At 43.6% G+C, this 25296-nt stretch overlaps 1 protein-coding gene across 3 annotated transcripts; it reads right to left on the bottom strand.

The window, feature by feature from the left end:
• Positions 1-462: 462 nt before the first annotated feature.
• LOC122550900 (regucalcin-like) lies at positions 463-24198 on the bottom strand. 3 transcript variants are annotated; one of them, XM_043692323.2, is made up of 8 exons: positions 23883-24198; positions 20189-20413; positions 14986-15151; positions 13953-14135; positions 10503-10718; positions 10140-10271; positions 4279-4433; positions 463-704 (listed from the first exon to the last, which is right to left on the bottom strand). In XM_043692323.2, exons 3-8 carry the CDS (start codon positions 15146-15148, stop codon positions 654-656), a joined length of 900 nt encoding a protein of 299 aa, XP_043548258.2. In that variant the 5' UTR covers positions 15149-15151; positions 20189-20413; positions 23883-24198; the 3' UTR covers positions 463-653. The 3 variants fall into 3 exon arrangements, with proteins under 3 accessions (XP_043548258.2, XP_043548256.2, XP_087844496.1); XM_043692321.2 differs by lacking the exon at positions 20189-20413 and having other exon boundaries at positions 23883-24194; XM_087988370.1 differs by lacking the exons at positions 20189-20413; positions 23883-24198 and adding an exon at positions 20471-20494.
• Between the last annotated feature and the right edge of the window lie 1098 nt (positions 24199-25296).

The following is a 25296-nucleotide window of genomic DNA, read 5'->3' as shown; positions in this document are numbered from 1 at the left end:
CTAGAATCCCCAACCAGTTGAAATATTATATCTTTATTTACCCTGACTTTTCCTGAAATTATGATGAAGATATTGATCAGATCATCCTTTAACCATCTAAATTTTAGAGAAAACAGGCCAAAGTTATCTAATCTCTCCTATAACTTCACGGCTGAAGTCCAGGTATTATTCTTGTAACGGTATACTGTACTTCTTTCAAGGCCAGTATATCCTTCCTAAGGTGTGGTGCCCAGATTTGCTCACAATACTCCAAATCGGGTTACCCACGGGTTTCTAGAGCTGTATATAGATGTACATACCTGTAATATCTTGAGTTCTATGCTAAAGGCATGGAGTGGCACTTGAACCCAAAACCTTTGAAATCTGATGTGAGGTGGCCATCAAATGAGTCATCAGATAGCTGAGAGATTACAGTGAGAAACTGAGAATGTTAGAAAGGTGCAACACCCATTGAAAGAGAAATAGAATTGTTAGGAATACTTTTATTCTGAGAATTGACACCACAGTGACCAGCTTTAGATTTGTGCAGTTTATGTGAGAAATAGAAACAAAAATACATTTTTCAGTCAATCGTGTATTATTTTGTCGACATTTCTTGCTGTATTTGCAAACCCCACTATAGTTCATAGCGTCTCTCTGCTAGTGGAAATATTCTATCCTGCATATGAATACGGTGGAATCCCCTTCACACCCAGTCCAGTAACCTGGAGAAAGAAAATATCATGTTACTTTCATTTCAAAACTTCTTTTATATTACTCAAGTCATGAATATCTGTCATTGAATGAAGCAATCCTGTGAATAATGTTGGAAAGTCACATTGAGTTTATCAATGATAAACCCTAGAAAGATAAATCAATCTAGACCAGCCTGGGGTTTCACAATAGTTAAAGTAGCAAGTACTTGGGTTGCACACCCTAGCAACATTTGTGTATTAATCACAGGATAAAGTTAAAAATCACACAACACCAGGTTATAGTCCAACAGGTTTATTTGGCCGCATTAGCTTTCGGAGCGCTGCTCCTTCATCAGGTGATTGTGGAGAATAAGATTGTAAGACACAGAATTTATAGCCCAAGTTTCCAGTTTGATGTAACTGAAATTATATATTGAAAAAGACCCAGATTGTTTGTTAAGTCTCTCATCTTTTCGAATGACCGTGTTGGTATCAGTTTTTTCACATGTAAATCGCAGAACTTTTTAAAAAAGCTACATTTTCAAGTGCACTTTAACAATTGGTATCATGTCGGCCCAGATAAGATATTGAAAATGTTAACTCCCTGTGAGGCTGTCTGTGTCACAATGGTCAGACTGACTCTAATCTAAAAAAACGGATTTACAGAATCTTACATGGATTCATGCAGTTTTTGAGCAAAGTAAAATGTAATTCTGCAAGTACAAATTCACCCTACAAGCTTATATGTATATGTGTGCATGTGGGTGGGTGTGTGTGTGTGTGTGTTGGGGGGCTGGTGGTTGGGCTATGAGTGTCTGTGAGATGGTGTGTGTATGTATATGAGTGTGAGTGTCAAGGGGTCTAAATCTTTGTGAGGGTGTGTGTGGAAGTGTATGTGTGAGTGTATGAGAGAGGGTCTGAGTGTGTGCGTGTGTTTGTGTGTGTGTATGTAGTGCAATAGAGTCACCTGTAGTGTGACATGAACCCAAGGTCCTGATTGAGGCCATCCCCATGGGCCAAAAACTTGGCTATCAGCCTCTGCTTGGCCACTTTTCGTTGTTGCCTGTCCCGAAGTCCACCTTGGAGGACAGTCACCTGAAGGTCAGAGGTCAAATGTCCCGGACTGCTGAAGTGTTCTCCGACTGAGAGGGAATACTCCTGTCTGTTGATTGTTCCACAGTATCCATTCATCCATTGCTGTAGCGTCTGTTTTGACTCGCAATGTACCATGCCTCAGGGCATCTTTATCTGCAGCATATGAGATAGACAACGTTGGCTGAGTTGTATGAGTACCTGCCACGTACATGGTGGGAGGTGTCCCCACGTATAATGGTGGTACCCATGTCGACACTCTGACACGTCTTGCAGTGTCTACCGTGACAAGGTTGTATGGTATTGTCCTGAGAGCTGGGCAGTTTGCTACGAACAATGATCTGCTTGAGGTTTGGTGGCTGTTTAAAGGCGAAAAGTGGAGGTGCGGGGAAGATCTTGGCGAGGTGCTCATCCTCACTGATAATGTGTTGCAGGCTGCGAAGAACATGGCGTAGTTTTTCGGCTCCTGGGAAGTACTGGACAATGAAGGGTACCCTGTCGGTTGCAGCACGTGTCTGTCTCCTGTGGAGGTAATTACGGTTCCTTGCTGTGGCACATCAGAACTGGGGTTCATGAGTTGAGCATTGTACCCTGTTCATATGAGGGCATCCCTGAGTACTTCCAAGTGCCCATCATATTCCTCCTCACCTGAACAGATCCTGTATATGCATTGGGCTTGTCCATAAGGAATGGCTGTTTTAGTACGTTTCGGGTGGAAGCTGGAGAAGTGTAGCATTGTGAGGTTATCCGTGAGTTTGCAGTAGAGTGTGGTGCTGAGGTGCCCATCCTTGATGAAGATGCATGTGTCCAAGAATGAGACAGATAGTAGAGAGTAGTCCATGGTGAGTTTGATGGTGGGATGAAACTCGTTGATATCACTGTGTAGTTTTTTCAGTGACTCCGCTCCATGGTCCAGAGGAAGAAAATGTCATCAATGTACCTGGTGTATAGTGTTGGTTGGAGGTCCTGTGTAGAGAAGAAGTCTTGTTCAAACCTGTGCATGAAAATGTTGGCATATTGGGTGTAAATTTGGTCCCTGTGGCATGTGTCTGGATGAAGAACTGGTTGTCAAAGGTGAAGACGTTGTGATCGAGGATAAAGTGGATGAGTTGTAGGACTGTGCTCGGAGATTGGCAGTTATTGGTGTTGAGTACAGAGGCAGTTGCAGCGATGTCATCATTGTGGGGGATGCTGGAATGTCCATTGTGACAAGGAATTCAATCTTTTCAACTTGGCAGTGACACACCAAATTTATGTGCTTTGTCAGTCACAGCTCGACATTTAACACTTTCACCTCTAAATCAGAAGCTGATCAAAGTTTGGGCAAAGGTTCCATCTTTCGCATGAGACATTAAACCAAAGCACTGTCTGTCTTCTCAGACGCGTTGAAAAAATCCTGTAGGATTATTTCAAAGAGAAGAAGGGGACTTATCTTTGGTGCACCAGCCAATATTTATCCTTTAACAAATATATTTGGAAGGTTTTGCAGTTGCCTACTGGTCTTTGTGGGAGCTTCCTGTGCACAAAATGGTCATCACGTTTGCTCTACCTCAGTCAACTCCATCAATTGTGAGATACTTTAAGATGTCCTGAAAAGTTCTGGAAAAATCCCAGACTTTCATTCCTCTTTTATTGTATTTGTTTCTCCCACCGTTGCCATTATCATTAGAAATTGGTCAGCATAGATCTGAAGCATAATGACCAGAGATGTCACCATTTTAATCCATTTGTTTGTATAGACTTAAAAACCCAGCTAGGATAATGATACTGCTGAACCAGGTGAAATCAATGAATTGCTCGAGTGTGGAAGCAGGCCATTCAGCCCATCAAGTCCACACTTGACCCTCCGAAGAGCATCTGACACAGATCCACTTCCCCTCCCCTACCTAAACAACCAATCCTGCACACTAAAGCATTTTAGCATGGCCAATCCACCTAACCTGCATTTGCTTTGGACTGTGGGAGGAAACCAGAGGATTCAGAGGAAATCCATGCAGACGCAGGGAGAATGTGTAATCTCTACACAGTCACCAAAGGCTAGAATTGAACCTGGGTCCCTGGCACTGTGAGGTCGCAATGCTAACCATTGAGCTACAATGCCACCTTGCTGAAAAGGCAAAATCTTCACTTCAGATTGCTGAATTCATCTCTGCTGACAAACGGTGAATTGCAGGAAGAATGTGATGACTACAGATGCTGGAGACCAGAGATGAAAAGTGTGGCGCTGGAAAAGCACAGCCGGTCAGGCAGCAACCGAGGAGCAGGATTTCGGGCATAAGCCCTTCATCAAGAATGGTGAATTGCAGCTGAGAAATCATTGCTGTGAAGGTGGCTACGTGTTCGGCATCAAGCTTCAAACTTCGATTATGACCCTGTGAGGGAGGTAGGGGCTGTTTTCCATTATCTTGTTACTGCTTTACAAAAGGAGGGAAGCCAAACGGGTAGGTGCTCCTGTAGATGTGCCACTCGTGCTAATTGTATCTTTAGTAGATGGTAAAACAATTCCACATACCTTAAAAATGCCCCCAGCCAGTGGCTCTTTCCGAAGTGATTCTTCATCCATTCTTTTGGTAGCTGTGGTTACATATAGGTCAGAGTAATCTTTTCCTCCAAAGCAGCAGGATGTAGTTTTACTAACAGGCAGTTTCACTGTCTGGATCCTTTTACCTACAAGAAAAAGTCCATCTTGGTCACTTGTCTGATTGCTGGTAGACCAAATTCTTGTTAAAACTCTGTAATGAATGTAGAATGGAGATCAAGAAGAGCCAATTGTCGAGATTGGCAGCCAGATTCCAGTAGAAGCAAGACAGAATGGGTGCTGGGATTAGATGTCAATGGAAGGGGAGAATGAATAGGGAAAACATAGAGCAATGAAAGAGAGAAACATAAATGTCAATGATGGAGAGGAGGAAATGTGAACAACGAAAGGAAAGGAAATGGATGATAATCATGGGACATAGCTACGCCAGAGAACAGAGGTAGCTGGGTAACAGTTAGAGGTGGGAAGGGGAGGAAGCAGGCAGTGCAGGGATCCCCTATGGTCATTCCCCTAAACAATAAGTATACCGCTTTGGATACTGTTGGGGGGGACGGCCTAGCAGGGGTAAGCTGCAGTGACCGGGTCTGTGGCGCAAGGTCTGGCTCTGAGACTCAGAAGGGAAAGGGGGAGAGGAGGAGAGCGCTAGTTATAGGACACTCTCTAGTTAGAGGGATGGACAGGCGGTTCTGTGGACAGGGGCGAGACTCTCGGATGGTTTATTGTCTCCCGGGTGCCAGGGTCCGAGACGTCTCGGACTGTGTCTTCAGAATCCTTAAGGGGGAGGATGTGCAGCCAGAAGTCGTGGTGCACGTTGGCACCAACGAAATAGGTAGGAAGAGGGGTGGGGAGGTCATTCAAGAGCTCAGGGAGTTAGGCTGGAAGCTAAAAGCTAGGACAGACAGAGTCGTCATCTCTGGGTTGTTGCCGGTGCCACGTGACAGTGAGGCAAGGAATAGGGAGAGAGTGCAGTTGAACACGTGGCTGCAAGGATGGTGTAGGAGGGAGGGCTTCAGGTATTTGGACAATTGGACTGCATTCTGGGGAAGGTGGGACCTGTACAAGCAGGACGGGTTACACCTGAACCAGAAGGGCACCAATATCCTGGGGGGTAGGTTTGCTAGCACTCTTCGGGGGGGGTTTAAACTAATTTGGCCGGGGATGGGATCCGGACTTATAGTCCAGCAAGTAGGCTAGCTGTTTGTCAGGAGGTCCAAGAATGTAGGGAGGCTGTGAAGAAGGTAGCACTGACAGGGAATACTTGCGGACACAGAGATGGGTTCAAGTGCGTATACTTCAATGCAAGGAGTATCAGAAATAAGGTGGGTGAACTTAAGGCATGGATCGGTACCTGGGACTACGATGTTGTGGCCATCACAGAAATGTGGCTAGAAGAGGGACAGGAATGGTTGTTGGAGGTTCCTGGTTACAGATGTTTCAGTAAGATTAGGGAGGGTGGTAAAAAAGGAGGGGGGGTGGCGTTGCTAATTAGAAATGGCATAACGGCTGCAGAAAGGCAGTTCGAGGGGGATCTGCCTTTGGAGGTAGTATGGGCTGAAGTCAGAAATAGGAAAGGAGCAGTCACCTTGTTGGGTGTTTACTATAGGCCCCCCAATAGCAGCAGAGATGTGGAGAAACAGATTGGGAAACAGATTTTGGAAAGGTGCAGAAGCCACAGGGTAGTAGTCATGGGCGATTTCAACTTCCCAAATATTGATTGGAAGCTCTTTAGATCAAGTAGATTGGATGGGGCGGTGTTTGCGCAGTGTGTCCAGGAAGCTTTTCTAACTCAGTATGTAGATTGTCCGACCAGAGGGGAGGCCATATTGGATTTGGTACTCGGTAATGAACCGGGAGAAGTGATGGGCTTGTTAGTGGGTGAACATTTTGGTGATGGTGACCACAATTCTGTGACTTTCACCTTGGTTATGGAGAGAGATAGGTGCGTGCAACAGGGTAGGTTTTACAATTGGGGGAAGGGTAATTACGATGCTGTAGGACAGGATCTGAGGAGCATAAGTTGGGAGCATAGGCTGTCAGGGAAGGATGTCGTAGAAATGTGGAACTTTTTCAAGGAACAGATACGACTTGTCCTTGATCTGTATGTACCTGTCAGGCAGGAAAGAAATGGTCGTGTGAGGGAACCTTGGTTGACGAGGGAGGTTGAATGTCTTGTAAAGAGGAAGAAGTAGGCTTACATAAGGTTGAGGAAACAGGGTTCAGACAGAGCAGTGGATAGCCAGAAGGGACCTGAAGAAAGGGATTACGAGAGCTAAGAGAGGGCATGAAAAATCTTTGGCGGATAGGATCAAGGATAACCCAAAGCATTTTATGCATATGTGAGAAACATGAGAATGATTAGAACGAGGGTAGGTCCGATCAAGGACAGTAGTGGGAGACTGTGTATTGAGTCGGAAGAGATAGGAGAGGTCTTGAATGAGTATTTTTCTTCAGTATTTACGAACGAGAGGGACCGTATTGTTGAAGAGGAGAGTGTGAAACGGACTGATAAGCTAGAGGAGATACTTGTTAGGAAGGACGATGTGTTGGACATTTTGAACAACTTGAGGATAGACAAGTCCCCCGGGCCTGATGGGATATATCCTATGATTATGTGGGAAGCAAGAGAGGAAATTGCAGTACCGTTGGCAAATGATCTTTTCGTCTTCACTGTCAACGGGGGTGGTACCAGGGGACTGGAGAGTGGCGAATGTTGTGCCCCTGTTCAAAAAAGGGAATAGGGATAACCCCGGGAATTACAGGCCAGTTACTTCGGTGGTAGGCAAAGTAATGGAAAGGGTACTGAGGGATAGGATTTATGTGTATCTGGAAAGACACTGCTTGATTAGGGACAGCCAGCACGGATTTGTGAAGGGTAGGTCTTGCCTTACAAGTCTTATTGAATTCTTTGAGGAGGTGACCAAGCATGTGGATGAGGGTAGAGCAGTGGATGTAGTATACATGGATTTTAGTAAGGTATTTGATAAGGTTCCCCATGGTAGGCTTATGCGGAAAGTCAGGAGGCATGGGATAGAGGGGAATTTGGCCAATTGGATAGAAAACTGGCTAACCGGTCGAAGTCAGAGAGTGGTGGTAGATGGCAAGTATTCACCCTGGAGCCCAGTTACAAGTGGAGTTCCGCAGGGATCAGTTCTGGGTCCTCTGCTGTTTGTAATTTTTATTAATGACTTGGATGAGGGAGTCGAAGGGTAGGTCAGTAAATTTGCAGATGATACGAAGAATGGTGGAGTTGTGGATAGTGAGGAGGGCTTTTGTCGGCTGCAAAGAGACTTAGATATGATGCAGAGCTGGGCTGAGGAGTGGCAGATGGAGTTCAACCCTGCCAAGTGTGAGGTTGTCCATTTTGGAAAGACAAATAAGAATGCGGAATACAGGGTTAACAGTAGGGTTCTTAGTGAGGTGGAGGAACAGAGGGATCTTGGGGTCTATGTTCATAGATCTTTGAAAGTTGCCACTCAGGTGGATAGAGCTTGTAAGAAGGCCTATGGTGTATTAGCGTTCATTAGCAGAGGGATTGAATTCAAGAGTCGTGAAGTGATGTTGCAACTGTACAGGACTTTGGTTAGGCCACATTTGGAGTACTGTGTGCAGTTCTGGTCGCCTCATTTTAGGAAAGATGTGGAAGCTTTGGAGAGGGTGCAGAGAAGATTTACCAGGATGTTGCCTGGAATGAGAATAGGTCGTACGAGGATAGGTTGAGAGTGCTAGGCCTTTTCTCGTTGGAACAGCAAAGGATGAGGGGTGACTTGATAGAGGTTTATAAGATGATCAGAGGAATAGATAGAGTAGACAGTCAGAAACTTTTTCCCCGGGTGCAACAGAGTGTTACAAGGGGACATAAATTTAAGGTGAAGGGTGGAAGGTATAGGGGAGATGTCAGGGGTGGGTTCTTTACCCAGAGAGTGGTGGGGGCATGGAATGCACTGCCTGTGGGAGTGGTAGAGTCAGAATCATAGGTGACCTTTAAGCGGCAATTGGATAGGTACATGGATAGGTGCTTAAGCTAGGACTAATGTTCGGCACAACATCGTGGGACGAAGGGCCTGTTCTGTGCTGTATTGTTCTATGTTCTATGTTCTATGTTCTAAGGGACTAGGGAGGGATGTGTTAAAAACAAGAAAGCTCAAGCTTGCAACAAGGAAAAAAAACTCTCATAAGATGCTACGCTCGATCCAATTTCCTATAGTGCCTCAGAAACCTGGTCAACTGTGGAAGAAAATGAAATGCAGATGTTAAGATCCATGTGCTTAACATTCCACGCACAAACTGTAAGACAAATACAGAGTTGCCTGAAATAAAATGGAGCCAAAAGAACTCTTAGAGAAAAAAAACTGTCGGACAAAAACAGTCAGTATTTCGGCCACTTGATATGATCTGACAAGCTATAGTGATCTTGTCTAGAGGAGAAAGTGGAGGACAGCAGAAAGAGAGGCAGATCTCAGTGTAGTTGGATGACGGATGTCAGAGAGCAGTTGCAGATGAGCTGCATTGGATGTGAGAAGTTGGTGAGAGTGATCATGACCGCTGTAATCTCCTGGCAGGTGTAGCAGCAGCGATAGGATAAAGAACTAGAGCTTGAACTGGGGACAGAGAATGTCAACTGTGGCTACGGAAATGGAAGCAGCTGAATGAGAAGAGAGTTTGAATGAGCCAAAGGATCAGATGACTAAAGACTTTCATCACTGTGATGGGGTTAGAGTTAGTGTTACTTGATTGAGGCTTATTTCCATGAGCAAAGCTTCAAATCATCACAGAGACGCTCATTCACCAGAGCTGACTTCCAAATGGTGTTGACATTGGATTACAGGTTGAGCTTCTAAAACAAGTCTTATTGCCTTGCCATATTTATCCAAATAATATAGTTCGACAATACCGTATTTTCCCATCCGAAGCTTAAACCTCTTGAGTCCCGTTATTGGTATTTGGTTCCATACGCTTCCTTATCTTCACTGCCACCATGTGTACTTGGATAATAAGCTCAAAATATCAATGATATTCACTTCTATGTTTTTACCTCCTCTCAATTCACTGAACACCCCTATTCTGTAAGATCATGTGCCCAACATCATAGAGGTAAAGTCATTAAACCACTGTCCAGTGCTGCCTCTCTATAGAGTAACTCAGTCAGCTCCATACCCTGGCTGTATCCCATCAGCCCTACAAGTTTATTTCCTTCAAATACCCATTCAATTTCCTTTTGGAATAATGATCCACTTCTCCTTTTATCACTCTGTGGGCAGAGAGTTCTAGATCATTACAAACCCTAAAGAGATTATTTCTCACATTCCCCTTGCATGTCTTGCCCAAAAAACCCTAAACTTAAAGTCTTAATTATCATTAATTGGTAACAATGTTTCTCTATCTACCTTATCTAAACTTTTGTTCATTTCCATCAAAGCTCCCCTCAAACTTCCTTTCTCCAAAGGAAATAACTGTATCCAACATAACCTTCTAGTTAATACCTTCCTCCCCAGTAAATCTCCTCTGCACCCTCTCAAGGGTTCTCAGAACCTTCCTAAATGTTGGCAAGAATTTATGTTTGAGTCAGAACTTCCTTTAAAGCATCCTTTCCAGCTCATGCCAAAACTTCTGCTCCTTTACTGCTGAGGTGATCTCCCATTCTGCCCACTTACTCAGGATAAACCAAACTGTGTGAAATCCTGGCATCTTACCAGACCAGAGTCTGAAGCCTGGGGTCCTTTTCATTACCCAGGTCACTTAGCTTCATCTCCACAACACTGTCGCCGTGTTGACTGATTTTCAAGAACTTCACGACAAAACATTAATAGTGGACAATGCGCTCATGGTTTTCTCACCTGTCTCTGGGTCGATACGAAGGATTCTTCCACCATTATAGCAGGCGACCCAGAGTTTTCCCTCACTATCAATGCACTGCCCATCAGGAATAGCTTCATCTTTTTCAAGTTTGTACACAACCCTCCGATTAGCTGTAAAAATAAATTAGTGCAGGGTTAACACATTATAAACCAATCCCTAGAACTGGAGCAGTGGAACCTCCACACTAGAGAGTACTTACTGCATTACGTGTCATGAGCGATTGCCCAGGAGCAGGCCATCTCACAACAACTAAGATCAGGTCAAAAATGCAGCCTTTGCAGCATCAATCACATGCCATAAACAAATGAAAAATTATTTTGCTTGGCAGTTGCAAAACTTACAGATCTTTCCCGTCTGCAGGTCGTAGTCAAATGCATCCACAGTAAAAGACAAACTGTCTATGTAATAGAAGATCTTGTGATCCAGTGACCAATCTAGACCATTGGAAATATCCACTTGATCAAAGTGTTTGATGACAGAGTGATTCGTCTGCAAGGTGTAAAGAGCTCCCTGATGCCTTTCAAATTCCCCAGGTTGAGTCTCCACTGCCATGGTGCCTGGAACATAGAATCTTATTAAAAATTAACTTGAAACAACGCAAGGGTTGCTGTATTTCCCCTGAACAATCCAACACTGGAATATTAAAAATAGCGCAGTGAAAGGGACCAGACTTGAACTGTTTATTAAGGTATTTCAGTACTGTTCACCCAACACACACAAACTTTATTTCTCTGATTTTTGAAGGCAAATAAGGATTGGTGCTGGGCCCTCTACTTTTTGTCATTTACATAAATGATTTGGATGCGAGCATGAGAGGTACAGTTAGTAAGTTTACAGATGACACTAAAATTGGAGGTGTAGTGGACAGCGAAGAGGATTACCTCAGATTACAACAGGATCTTGATCAGATGGGCCAATGGGCTGAGAAGCGGCAGATGGAGTTTAATTCAGATAAATGCAAGGTGCTGCATTTTGGGAAGGCAAATCTTAGCAGAACTTATACACTTAATGGTACGGTCCTAGGGAGTGTTGCTGAACAAAGAGACCTTGGAGTGCAGGTTCATAGCTCCTTGAAAGTAGGTAGATCCTCGCAGGTAGATAGGATAGTGAAGAAGGCATTTGGTCTGCTTTCTTTTATTGGTCAGAGTATTGAGTTGGGAGGTCATGTTGCGGCTGTACAGGACATTGGTTAGGCCACTGTTGGAATATTGCGTGCAATTCTGATCTTCCTATCGGAAAGATGTTATGAAACTTGAAAGGGTTCAGAAAAGATTTACAAGGTTGTTGCCAGGGTTGGAGGATTTGAGCTACATGGAGAGGCTGAACAGGCTGGGGCTGTTTTCCCTGGGGTGTCGGAGGATGAGGGGTGACCTTATAGAGGTTTACAAAATATGAGGAGCATGGATAAGATAAATAGACAAAGTCATTTCCATGGGGTGGGGGAGTCCAGAACTAGAGGGCATATGTTTAGGGTGAGAGGGGAATGCTATAAAAGAGACCGAAGTGGCAACATTTTCACACAGAGGGTGGTATCTGGGTGGAATGAGCTGCCAGAGGATGTGTTGGAGGCTGGTACAATTGCAACATTTAAGAGGCATTTAGATGGGTATATGAATAGGAAGGGTTTGGAGGGATGTGGGCCGGGTGCTGGCAGGTGGGACTAGATTGGGTTGGGATATCTGGTCAGCATGGATGGGTTGGACCGAAGGGTCTGTTCCCATGCTGTACATCTCTACAACTCTATGACTCTATAGCTTTATTTCTTTTGTGAGTGGACACAGTAAGTCTTAGCAGACAATCCCGTCCCAGGGGTGCCCTCACCCTCTCATGTAGAGACATATCATTCAGCAGATTGACTGTATAATCCAGGCAGAAGCTGAACTGATTATTCCCCTCCAGTGCCTCCAAGTCTGAAGAGATTAAAATCAATCACAGCAACTTTACCTGAACTCAAGATATTCATCCCTCAAAAGGGAGGGCTAACTGGCAACTTCCTGGACCTGTACTGCTCAGTATCACCCCTGTGGGGGTATTAGCTCTCTTTGTTGTACTCTTTGTGTCAGGAAGGCTGGCAATTCACTTGCCCTGTCTGTTCAGAGGGGAGCACCACCTTTTGTACAAAATCTTAATCTAAGGCCTCACTTCCCCTCACATAACAAGGATTACAAGATACAGGAGCAAGAGGAGGCTATTCAGCCCATTTGATCTGCTTCACCATTCAGTGAGATCATGGCTGGTCTGAAAATCCTCAACTCCATTTTCCTGCCTTTTCCCCATAACCATTGATTCTCTAACTGATTAAAAATCTGTTCATCTCAGCCCTGAACATACTAAATCGCCCAACTTCCACAGCCCTCTGTGATAAAGAACTCCCCAGACTCCACAGACCACCCTCCTGAAAGAAAGAATTTCTCCACCTCTCTGACTGACCCCTTAACCTGAGATTATGCCCTCTGTTTTTAAACTCTCCTACAAGGTGAAACAACCTTGCATCATCTACTCTGTGACTCGGATATAAGCTTTTAGTGATTCATGAATAAGGATCTCCAAATCCCTCAGTGCTGCAGCCTTCTGCATGTTTCCCAAGTTAAATAATACTCAGTTCTCCTATTTGTCCTGGCAAAGTACATATCCTCACATTTTCCACATTATATTCCAGCTGACAAGTTTTTCTCTGCTCACTCAACTGTTGGGATCCCTCTGTGTCATCCTCACGACTTGCCTTCCCTCTACTTTTGTTCCATCCACAAATGTGATGACAGAAAATTCAATTTCCTCATCAAAGTAATTAATGTATATTGTAAATAATTGTGGCCCCAGCAGTAATCCCTATGGCACTCCTGAAAATGTTTCCTTTGAGCCAATTTCGGTCTTCTATTGTCTATGCTCTGTCTATGCTAATATACTACCCCAGTACTTTTTAATCATTTTGGTAGTACCTTTTTAAGTAGCTTCATATGCAGCACATTATTGAATACCTTTTCAAAATCCAAATATATTACATCAGCCGATTCCCCTTAACCTATCCTGCTTGCTATCTCCTCAAAGAATATTCTACCCCAATACTTTTTAATCTTTTTGAAAGTATCTTTTTAAGCATCTTCATATCCAGCACATTATTGAATACCTTTTCAAAATCCAGACATATTACATCTGCTGATTCCCCATAATCAATCCTGCTTGTTATCTCCTCAAAGTATTCTAGAAGCTGTGATGACTCCGTTTGATGTTATCGTGTAGTTATCAATAGTCTCCTGACACATTTTTCATATTCAACATTTTCCCAATGACAGATATTGAGCGAAGTGGCCTACAGTTACCCATCCTTTGTCTCCCTTTTTGAATAAGGGTGTTACATTAGCAGTTTTCCAATCCTCTGGGACATTTCTCAAACTTCAGGATTCTTAAAAGATTATTACTAGTGAATCCATTATCTCTATAGCCACTTTCTTTAAAATCCTAGGATGCAACACATCAGGTCCAGGGGATGCAGCAGGTCAGAAAAGGCCATGAGGGGATTTGAAAATAGTAACAAGACTTGTTGAGATGCTCTAATGGAAGGAGAGGCATCTGTGGGGTCTTTTGGGACCCAGAGCCAATATAGATCAGCAGGCAGAAGGCTGAAATGTGGACAGGACTTGGTTTGGGTAAGCAGAGTCTTAAATGTGAAAAGTTGCATAGATTTGGAGAAGCTAGAGCTTTAGAACACAATGGTATGAATGAAGGTTTCAGCAGCAGATGAGCTGAAACCAGAGAAGTGACTGGTAAAGGGACAATGCAAACAATCAAACCTGCAAGAAAACGTCCGGCAGGATCCACTTTGCCATCATTAAATCTGATGTTTGTTTTTTTGTCATCGATCTGTGCAATATCCGTAACCTTCTTGTTCTCCCAGTCCAGAAAGGCAAACTGTTTTCCGATGGCCAGGACATAGCCACCAGAACGCCGGGGAACAACAGCTCCAACCGAAGCATCTGAAACATGTAGGATGAGCAATCTCATCTGGAGATATTGTAACACTGAATTACAGCTTTCCATTAGACATAGCAACTAAACAAATCAAAGGATAAGTTTACCCAGTGCACCAACTCACACGAAGCTCAGCTACAACTTGCATTCTTACATCACCTTTAATGTAGTGAACATCATAAGGCACATTGTACAAGTGAAACAAAAGAATGCGATGTTAAGATGGGTGACTTAAAGCTTGGTGAAACTGTATATTTTAAGGTGCATCTGAAAGGAGGAGATGTGGAAGCATGCATAGACTTAGAGGGGGACTTCCAGAGCTTAGATGGCTACTAAAAGTGGAATGAAGAATGTGTTGTGTAGCAGCCACAAATGGTGGGGAACAGAGTTGCTGGTGGAATGGAGGACTGGCCAAAATGACAGATAAGGAGGAGCCCGGCCACCAGGTTGCAAATGTTAAAGTTGAGACATTGCTGGGAAGCCAACATAGATCAATAGTTGCAGGACAAAGTGAGCAGAGTTTACATTGGGCAGAAAATCAACGTGAAATGAGAACATTGTTTCTCTGTTGGCTTCACCTTCGGATATTTTTTCAGCAATTTTTTTGTCCTTCACACATGCACGCACTATCCAACACAATACCAATACAGGTTATCAAGGAATAGTAGTCTTTAAATAAAAGAAGATAAAAGAAGAACATCTGAGGGATATGCCCTTGATGCTTTCACTCAAAATGCAATGTCAGCAATGGAACCTTTTTGTATTTAAGTGACAGAGAGAATTGGTGTAGTCAATGGTTGGGGTCATGGTACTCTTTTCTCAATTCCTAAGTAAATTAAGGCATCATTTTCTTACCAACATGGACTTTCTCCACTTGGTTACTCTCAGGATGCCATCTGTAAACATTCTGTTCAGTAATGTCAGCATACATCAGTGTGCCATGTTTTTCTTCCCATGCAGGACTCTCTCCAACTGAGTACTTCTCTTTCAAAACACATTCAATTTTAATTGATCCCATTGTCTGAAACAAGAAAGGTTTCATTCGCTTTGAGAATATGGATGAGCTTGATATTTTTACCAGTTACTGTAACAACAGCATGAAATCTGATTTGCTCCATAAACTGTGCCAATATTTGCCAAATGGCCACAAAGCTGAAACACGTAGGAACTCAACTTAGAGTCATAGAGATATACAGCACAGAAACAAACCCTTCGCTCCAACTCGTCCATGCCGACCAGATATCCTAAACTAATCTAGTCCCATTTGCCAGCATTTGACCCATATCCCTCCAAACCCTTCCTATTCATATACCCAGCCAGATGCCTTTTAAATGTAATTGTACCAGCCTCACCACTTCCTCTGGCAGCTTATTCCATACATGCACCACCCTCTGTGTGAAAAAGTTGCCCCTTAGATCCATTATAAATTTTTCCCCCCTAAACCTATGGCCTCTAATTCTGGACTGCCCTACCCCAGGGAATAAACCTTGTCTATTTCCATATCCATGCTTCTCATGATTTTATAAACCTCTGTAAGGTCACCCCTCAGCCTCCGACGCTCCAGGAAAAAAGTGCAGCCTATTCAGCCTCTCCCTATAGCTCAAATCCTCCAACCCTGGCAACATTCCTGTAAATCTTTTCTGAACCCTTTCACATTTCACAACATCCTTCCAGCAGGAGGGGGACAAGAATTGCACGCAATATTCCAAAAGTGGCCTAACCAATCTCCTGTACAGCTGCAACATAACCTCCTAACTCCTATACTCAATGCTCTGACCAATAAAGGAAAGCATATCAAACGCCTTCCTCACGATCCTAACTATCTGTGACTCCACTTTCAAGGAGCTATGAACGTAGCCTCCAAGCTCTCTTTGTTCACTAACGCTCCCTAGGACCTTACCATTAAGTGTATAAGTCCTGTTCCAATTTGCCTTTCCAAAGTGCTGTACCTCACATTTATCTGAATTAAACTCCATCTGCCACCCCTCAGCCCATTGGTCTATCTGATCTAGATCCCATTTTACTGTGAAGTAACCTTTTTTGCTGTTCACAACACCTCCAATTGGGATGTCATCTGCAAACTTACTAACTATACCTCCTATGTTCACATACAAATCATTTATATAAATGACAAAAAGCAATGGATCCTTGTGGCACACCACTGGTCACAGGCCTCCAGTCTGAAAGGCAACCCTCTACCACCATCCTCTGTCTTCTACCTTCTAGTCAGTTCCGTATCCAAATGGCTAGTTCTCCCTGTATTCCATGAGATCTAACCTTGCTAACCAGTCTACCATGAGAAATCTTGTTGAATGCCTTATTGAAGTCCATTTTGATCACATCCAATGCTCTGCCCTCATCAATTCTCTTCATTACTTCTTCAAAAAACCCAATCAAGTTTGTGAGACATGATTTCCCATGCACAAAGCCATGTTGACTATCCCTAATCAGTCTTTGCCCTTCCAAATACATGTACATCCTGTCTCTCAGGATTTCCTCCAACAATTTGCCCACCACTGACGACGTCAGGTTCACTGGTCTATAGTTCCCTGGCTTGTCCTTACTACCTTTCTCAGCAAGGGGCCCAGCAATCACTTCCCTAGCTTCCCACAGAGTTTAGGGTACACCTGATTAGGTCTGGGAGATTTATCCAATTTTATGCGTTTTAAGACATCCAGCGCCTCCTCCTCTGTAACATGAACATTTTTACAAGATGTCACCATCCAATTCCCTTCATTCTATATCTTCCATGTCCTTCTCCACAGTAAACACTGATGCAAAATACCTGTTTAGTATCTCCCCTATCTTCTGCGGTTCCACATATAGGCTGCCTTGCTGATCTTTGAGGGGCCTTATTCTTGGCCGAGTTACCCTTCTGTCCTGAATGTATTTATAGAATTCCTTTGGATTCTCCATAACCCTATTTGCCAAAGCTATCTCATGTCCCCTTGCTGCCCTTCTGATTTACTTCTCCTGAATCACTGCTGTTAAAGTCCATGCCAATTCTGCAGACAACAGCTTAAAAGGGAGGATGCTAGACTTACAGTTTTGTTCTCCAAAGTCTTTTCCTCAGGCCATTTATTGAGTTGACAAGTTTTTGAAATTGTTAATCAGCTTTTGCAAGTTTTCAGGTTTGTACTCAAATGGTTCAACAGCTGCCAAATTCCTAATATCATATAGGAATTCACATTGCCTACTCCAATGTTTTTCTATACCCAAGGTGAATGGTCAAGGAATGTGAACTTGTCATAGAGTTATACAGCATGGAAACAGAACTTCCATACAATTCATCCACACCAACCAGATATCCAAAATTAATCTAATCCTCGAAACATTCCCTGTTCATGTACTGATCCAGATATATTTTAAATGTTGTAATAGTTTAAATGTTGTAATTGTACTTGCCTCTACCACCTCCTCTGGCAGCTCATTCCATACATGCACCACCCTCTGACTGAAAACATTGTCCCTCAGGTACCTTTTACATCTTTCCCCTCTCTCTGTAAACCTACTTTAGAGAAGGAAACTGCCATCCTTACCCGGTCTGGTCTACACGTGACTCCAGAGACACGGCAATGGGGTTGACTCTGAACTGCCCTCTGGGCAATTTGGGATGGGCATCCACATCATAAGAATGAATTAAAAAAAAATTACCATATGTCAACCAGAGTGTGGTGCTGGAAAAGCACAGCCGGTCAGGCAGCATCCGAGGAGCAGGAGAATCAATCCTAACCTAATCTAGTCCCATTTGCCAGCACTTGACCCATATCCCTCGAAATCCTTCCTGTTCATATACCCATCCAGATGCCTTTTCGATGTTGTATTTGTACCAGCCACTACCATTTCTTCTTGCAGCTCATTCCATTTGTGCACTACTCTCTGCATGAAAAAGTTGCCTCTTAGTTCTAACTGTTTATCAAGAGAAATTACAAATGACACCACATTCACCAGACTCGTTCTGGGATGGTGGGACTGTCTGTGGTGAAACGGTTAAAAATTATGTCCCAATACATGTGTGAATCTAACCGGAATGGAGGTGTTGCTTAGTCCCGTGTGAATCTTATTACACACCTCCCCGTGTGAATCTTCTTATCTGTATGTAACCAGAATGGAATGTGTTTTTTAGCCTTGCTCTGCTGTTCACATGAATGTTTATATCTGGAAAAGAGTATATCAGCTGGAAAAGTCTCCAGTTCGGTGAGTCTGCTCCGGGGTTACGTTTAACCGCCGAGCGTGGGTTGTTGGCAACCGCTCTACGAGAACTGACGGCTCCCAGTTCCGGTAACATGTAGAGTGAGTATAAGCCAGACCCGTTGTATGAGACCTGGTTGTGGCGACGCTGCGGGGAATAAAATGCCCATATTCTAGCAGACTCGCCTCTTGGTCGTTTGTTCTGTGTCAGACTACTCTCCTACGAACCTGACCTTGAGAATTTTTTTAAAACATTTGGCGTAGTCGAGCAGGGTCAATCGCAATTGAGGAGAGATTTTGATACAGAACAATGTTTTGGAAAAAGACTAAGAAACCAGAAGAACAAACTGTGGAGGTCCCGACCGTCCCGGGATGGCATGGATGTGGGCATGTACGTGGCAGTTTGTTTGAGAGAGGATCCCAGTCCTGCCGAAGAACCCCTTGCCTGGGGTACAGCGGAGGATGTGGGCATGTCCAAAAAGCTGAAGCGGAGTTAACAGAATTGAATGGGATTGAACTGAACTGAACTGAGTGGAACTGAAGTGAATCAAATTGAACGGAACAAAATGGAACTGAGCTAAATTGAATTGAAATGGACGGAACTGAATTGAACACAATTGAATTGAACTGAACAGACCTGAACTGAGCTGAATTGAACTACACTGAATTGACTGAACTGAAATTAACTGAAACGAATTGAACTGAATTAAGCATAATGTAACACATGTATTGGGCCAAGCAGTGGAATGTGGTGTAAAATTATGTCCCAATACATGTGTGAATCATAATGTAACACATGTATTGGGCCAAGCAGTGGAATGTGGTGAAACGGTTAAAAATTATGTCCCAATACATGTGTGAATCTAACCGGAATGGAGGTGTTGCTTAGTCCCGTGTGAATCTTATTACACACCTCCCCGTGTGAATCTTCTTATCTGTATGTAACCAGAATGGAATGTGTTTTTTAGCCTTGCTCTGCTGTTCACATGAATGTTTATATCTGGAAAAGAGTATATCAGCTGGAAAAGTCTCCAGTTCGGTGAGTCTGCTCCGGGGTTACGTTTAACCGCCGAGCGTGGGTTGTTGGCAACCGCTCTACGAGAACTGACGGCTCCCAGTTCCGGTAACATGTAGAGTGAGTATAAGCCAGACCCGTTGTATGAGACCTGGTTGTGGCGACGCTGCGGGGAATAAAATGCCCATATTCTAGCAGACTCGCCTCTTGGTCGTTTGTTCTGTGTCAGACTACTCTCCTACGAACCTGACCTTGAGAATTTTTTTAAAACACTGTCCTATGAATGGAGATCGGACATGCTGGATCTATATTCTCCAGATCCCATTTGTAGAATGAGAGGTGATCTCAATGAAATTTACAAAATACTCGAAGGTATAGATAGGGTGGATGCAGGTATGTTCTTTCCCCTGGTTGGGAAATCTACAGCCAGAGATACAATTTAAAAATAGAGGACACCATTTAGGGTGTGAGATGAGGAGTTTGGTTTTTTTCACCAAAGGGTTATGAACTATTGGAACTCTCTACCACAGAGGGCTGTGGAAGCTCCGTCTTGGAAATGGCTAAGGTAGAGATTGAGAGATTTCTGATTACCAATGGCATATAGGGTTATGTGGATGGGTGGGTAAAAAACACCAATGTGTTCAAATAACCATGATGATACTGATTGGCAGGATGGTCTGAATGGACTGAATAGTATTCTCCTGTTCTATGTATCCTTAATAAATAACCCATGTACTGTTTACCCACTCTCTTAAACTATTATTATCAGCATTGACACTGAAGTCAATGACTGCAAACTCCATGTAAAATTTCTGGCTTGCCAGTTATGGCCTTCATTTTCATTAAACGAACCCGTAGTCTCCAGTTCACGCAGCAGCATTCTTTGGGTTACTTTATAATCTTGCAGTTACACATAGTCGATCCCAAATTCGCATCTACACCATGGAGATTCACAACCCTGGAACTGTGGCTGGGATTTGGAGACCAGCCTTTACATCAGAACAGCAGCATACTTAAAAGATGCAACTATTCACCATCAGCGTTTTTCCTGATTTCACAATTCAAGTTGTAGATGTTCTGTAAGAATGGCAATGGAAGATGGAGATTTATGGTTAGTAACTATGTATGACCTACCTGTGGAGTACATGCGCAGGAAGAACATGGGGGCAAAAATCTTAGAATCTGAGATGCTATCGTGGAATTAGAGGCACCTGTGGGATCTTTTGGGATTAAAATAGACAAAAATATAAATGACCGACAAAAATAGGCCATTTACAACATCATGGTTAATGTGTTTAAAATTTCACATTCCTAACCTTCAATTCTCCTGCCTAACAGGAATCTACCTCAGCCTTAAAAAATGCTCAACGATCTCATCCCCCACCCTTTTCTGAGGCAGGCAGTTCCAAAATCGCACGACCCTCTGACAGAAAATAAATTTCCCTCATTTCTGTCCTAAATAGAAGACCTCTAATTTCAAAACAGGGTAAATTCAAATTTGAATCCCTACAGTGTAGAAACAAGGCTTTCAGCCCAACAAGTCCACACCAACACTCCAAAGAGAAACCCAACCAGGCCCATTCCCCTACCCTATATTTACCCCTGACTTAATAACCTACACTATGGGCAATTTAGCATGGCCAATTCTTACATCTTTGGATTGTGGGAGGAAACCAGAGCACCCGGAGGAAACCCACGCAGACACGGGGAGAATGTGCAAACTCCACACAGACAGTCACCCGAGCCTGGAATTGAACCGGGGTCCCTGGTGCTGTGAGGCAGCAGTGCTAACCACTGAGCAACCGTGCCGCCCATAATTTACCAAATTGGTAAGCTGAATCCAAAAATTTATTACGTAAGAGAAGAAGGGCATGGTGGAAGGCTGTGTATGTGACTGGAGCCTGCATGTAGTGATATACCATAGGATTCAGTGTTGGCTCCCTTATTGTTTGTGATATTCATAAATGATGTGGAATGAGAATATGAAAGAGATGATTCATAAATTTGTGGATGACACAAAGATTGGCCGTGTGGTTGACATTGAGGAGGAAGGTGTTAGGTCCCAGGAGGATACAGACAGATTGTGGATGCAGGTTTGCTCATTGAGCTGGAAGGTCAGGCATTTTCAGATGTTTCGTCTCCATACTAGGGAACATCATCGGTGAGCCTCCGGATGAAGCCAAACAGACAGATTGGTCAGATGATCAGATCAGTGGCAGGCAGAATTTAACCCTGATAAATGTGAGGTGATGCATTTTGGAGAAGGAACAAAACAAGGGAATATTCAATGAATAGCAAGATACTAAGAAACTGAAGGAACAGAGGGATCTTGGAGTCCTTGTCCATGATCCTTGAAGTTGGCAGGACAGTTTAATAAGGTAGTTGAAGAAGGCATGCGGGATGTTTGTCTTTATCAGTCGAAGCATAGATTATAAGAGCAGGAAAGTTGTTTTTGGAGCTTTGGTTAGGCCACAGCTGGAGTATAGAATCCCAACAGTGTGGAAACAGGCCCTTCGGCCCAGCAAGTCTACACTGACCTTCCGAAGATAACCCACCCAGACCCATTCCCCTACTATCCTATATTCACCCCAACTAATGCACCTAACCTACACATCCCTAAACACTACGGACAATTTAGCATGGCCAATTCACCTAACCTGCACATCTTTAGGCTGTGGGAGGAAACCGAAACACCCGGAGGAAACCCAAACAGACACGGGGAGAATGTGCAAACTCCACACAGACAGTCACCCGAGGTTGGTATCAAACCCAGGTCCCTGATGCTGTGAGGCAGCAGTGCTAACCATTGAGCTACCATACCGCCCCGTATTCTGTGTAGTTCTGGTCACCACACTAGAGGAAGGACATGATTGCACTGGAGGAGGTGCAAAGGAGATTCAGCAGGGTGTTTCCTGGAAGGGAGCATTTGAACTATGAAGAGAAGCTGGAGAAGTTCTGGCTGTTTTCTTTGGAGCAGAGAAAGTTGATAGAGGTTAACAAGGTTATGAAGGGTATGGACAGGGTGAATAGAAAGCAGCTGTTTCTCTCAATTGAAGGATCAATAACAAGGTAGCACCATTTTAAAGTGAAAGGTATGAGGTTTAGCGGGGATTTGAGTAAAAATCGCATATTTTTAGAGATGGTGTGGAGGGCATTATTTGTACCATAGGATTCCATGATTCTAGTTCTAGACAAACCCACCTGAGGAAGCATCCTTCCCACATACACCTTGTCAAGACAACTTTTATAAAATGCATTCTTCTGACCTCTAGTGAAAACAAGTCCAGCCTATCCTGATAGGATGATTCATTCATTCCAGGTATCAACCTCGTAAACCTCCTCCGAACTGTCTCTGACATATTTACAACTTTCTTTAAATCAAGCCTGTTGTGAAATTTGAAAGGATTCAGAAGAGATTTACAAGGATGTTGCAACAGTTAGAGAGTTTGAGCTATAAGGAGAGGCTCAATAGGCTGGGGATGTTTTCCCTGGAGCTGAGGGGTGACCTTATACAGATGTATAAACTCATGAGGGGCATAGATAGGATAAACAGACAAGGTCTTTTCCCTGGTGTGGGGGAGTCCAGAACTAGAGGGCATAGGTTTAGGGTGAGAGGGGAAATATTTAAAAGGGAGCTAAGGGGCAACTTTTTCGTGCAGAAGGTGGTGTGTGCATGGAATGAGCTGCCAGAAGAAGTGGTGGAGAGTGGTACAATTACAACATCCAAAAAGGCATCTGGATGAGTACATGAATAGGAAGGGTTTAGAGTGATATGGGTTAAATGCTGGCAAAGGGACTAGATTAGGATATCTGGTTGGCGTGGACAAGGTGGAGTGAAGGGACTGTTCGTCTCTCTGATTCTATGGTGACCAAATCCGCACACTGTATTTGAGATATGGTCTCACCAATGCCCTGTGTACCTGTAGCAGAATATCTTTGCTTTTATGTGCAATTCCTCTTGCAAAGGCTGGCATCCCATTATTCTTCCCTATTAACTGGTGTGAGCTGCAAACGAAGTTTTATAGCTGACCTACTAAAATACCTAAACTCTCTGTAATTCGGCATTCTGCAAATCACTCTCCAAAGAGCATTTCACAACTATACATAAGAGCATCATCAATGATTCTTGCGTGCTTGGCTGTCTTGCTCTGCCCAGGGAAGACACATGTATTGTTAGTCAATCAACCCAGTTCTTTCTTTCTCTGGTTAATTTCCCTGAGGAACTGAGCAGCAGCAGAATCTGACAACATAATAAACGTGTTGTCATTCACTCTGGCTCAATGTCTGATTCGCACACAGCTGCAGTTACAAAGAGGTCGCCAATATGGAACTCCACCTTCCAGTGCTGCCTCAGCATTCAGCTGGCCCTGTTAGAAAGACTCAAGCGCTTCTTCAGCTGCGTTTGCAAATTGAGTCCCTGGCTGGAGACCAGGCTCTGGCCTCATCCCGCAGCTCCACACACTAACACAGGCCAGTGGCTGTTTAATAAATACACGCCCCCAGGAAGTTGCAGAAGGAAAGAAAGTCGAAAAGAAGCAGTAAATACCTGATGGCTCCAGAAGTTTTCGAAGTAATGGATTTCAGCTTAAACCGCATACAATTCACTCTGGTCTGATTTAATCAATCGTGGGTAAAAATGATCCCTGTTAGCACTTCTTGTTTGATGTACGTCTGTGTAGAATCGGCCCACCCTTCTGCGATATGTGGCTTTGATGTCAAGGGCAGCCACTATCACTTCACTGCTGGAATTCAGCTCATTTGTTCATGTTTGAATCAAGGTTGCACATGAGATCCGAAGTTGAGTGACCCTGGCAGAGCTCAAACTAAGCAGTTTATTTATTTACAAGTGCTGCCTGATAGCACAGCCATGACCCCTTCAATTACTGTGCTGATGACAGAGTGGGGAGATCAAATTTGTTCTGTTTTTTTCTCCTATGTACAGGACACTCCTGGGTAATTTTCCATATCATGGTGTACTCATAATTCTCTGGGGAAGAGAGCTTTACAAACTTGTGACCGTCCGAGAGAAAAAAAAAATTCATCTGTCTAAAGTTTGATACCCCCTATTTTTAAAATGAGTCCCCTACTTCTAAATGACCCACAAGAGAAACATCTTTTTAGCGTTCACCCTGTCAATTTGCCTCAAGACCTCATGTGCTTTAATAAGATCACTTCTTATCATTCTGAACTCCAACAGAGACAGGCCCAATATTTCCTTGAAAGGAAATAACCTCTTCATCCCAGGAAATAGTCAAGAGAACTTTCTCCTGCAAGATATTTTACCATATTCACGACAACAAATTCAAGTTGTTATTGCTGACTATATTATCTTGGTGTCCAAACCCACTGCAACTGAGAGCACTCTACCAATAGTGAACACCTCAACAGTTTCCTGTAATGTGAGCTGAGAATTGTGATATAGTTACTCATTCTGAAATTGAGTCTCAATTACCAAGTGAGAATCAAAGTTAACAGCAATGACTGGTCAGACAACATGGAGATAACCTTAGCCAATTTAAAGCAGTCTAGATTAAACTAGACACAATAACCTCTGACTGCTGCCCAATTCTCTGCGCAGGAGAGAGTTATGACTGCAGATGCTGGAGATCAGGGACAAAAGAGTGGTGCTGGAAAAGCACAACAGGTCAGGGCAGCATCCAAGGAGCAGGAGAATCGACATTTCGGACATAAGCCCTTCATCAGAAATGTCGATTCTCCTGCTCCTTGGATGCTGCCCTGACCTGCTGTGCTTTTCCAGCACCACACTCTTGACCTCAATTCTCTGCGCAGACTATTAAGAATTAACAACTGACGAGAACCTCTCCTTTTATGCTGCAATGTTGTTATATCAGTGGTGGATGCGATGCAACACGTGTTTTAGCACAGTGGGTGGTGCTTAATGATTAGCCTGCTCGTTACCTCTCACCTTCAGTTCTCAGGCTAGCAGTACAAGGACTTGC

This window comes from Chiloscyllium plagiosum, unplaced genomic scaffold (genome assembly GCF_037043375.1).
Source record: "Chiloscyllium plagiosum isolate Xiang-an unplaced genomic scaffold, Cpla_swu_hap1 HiC_scaffold_6, whole genome shotgun sequence".
NCBI classification, from domain to species: Eukaryota; Metazoa; Chordata; class Chondrichthyes; order Orectolobiformes; family Hemiscylliidae; genus Chiloscyllium; species Chiloscyllium plagiosum.
Note: the sequence above shows the minus strand (reverse complement) of the source record. Positions and strands in the feature narration are given on the sequence as shown.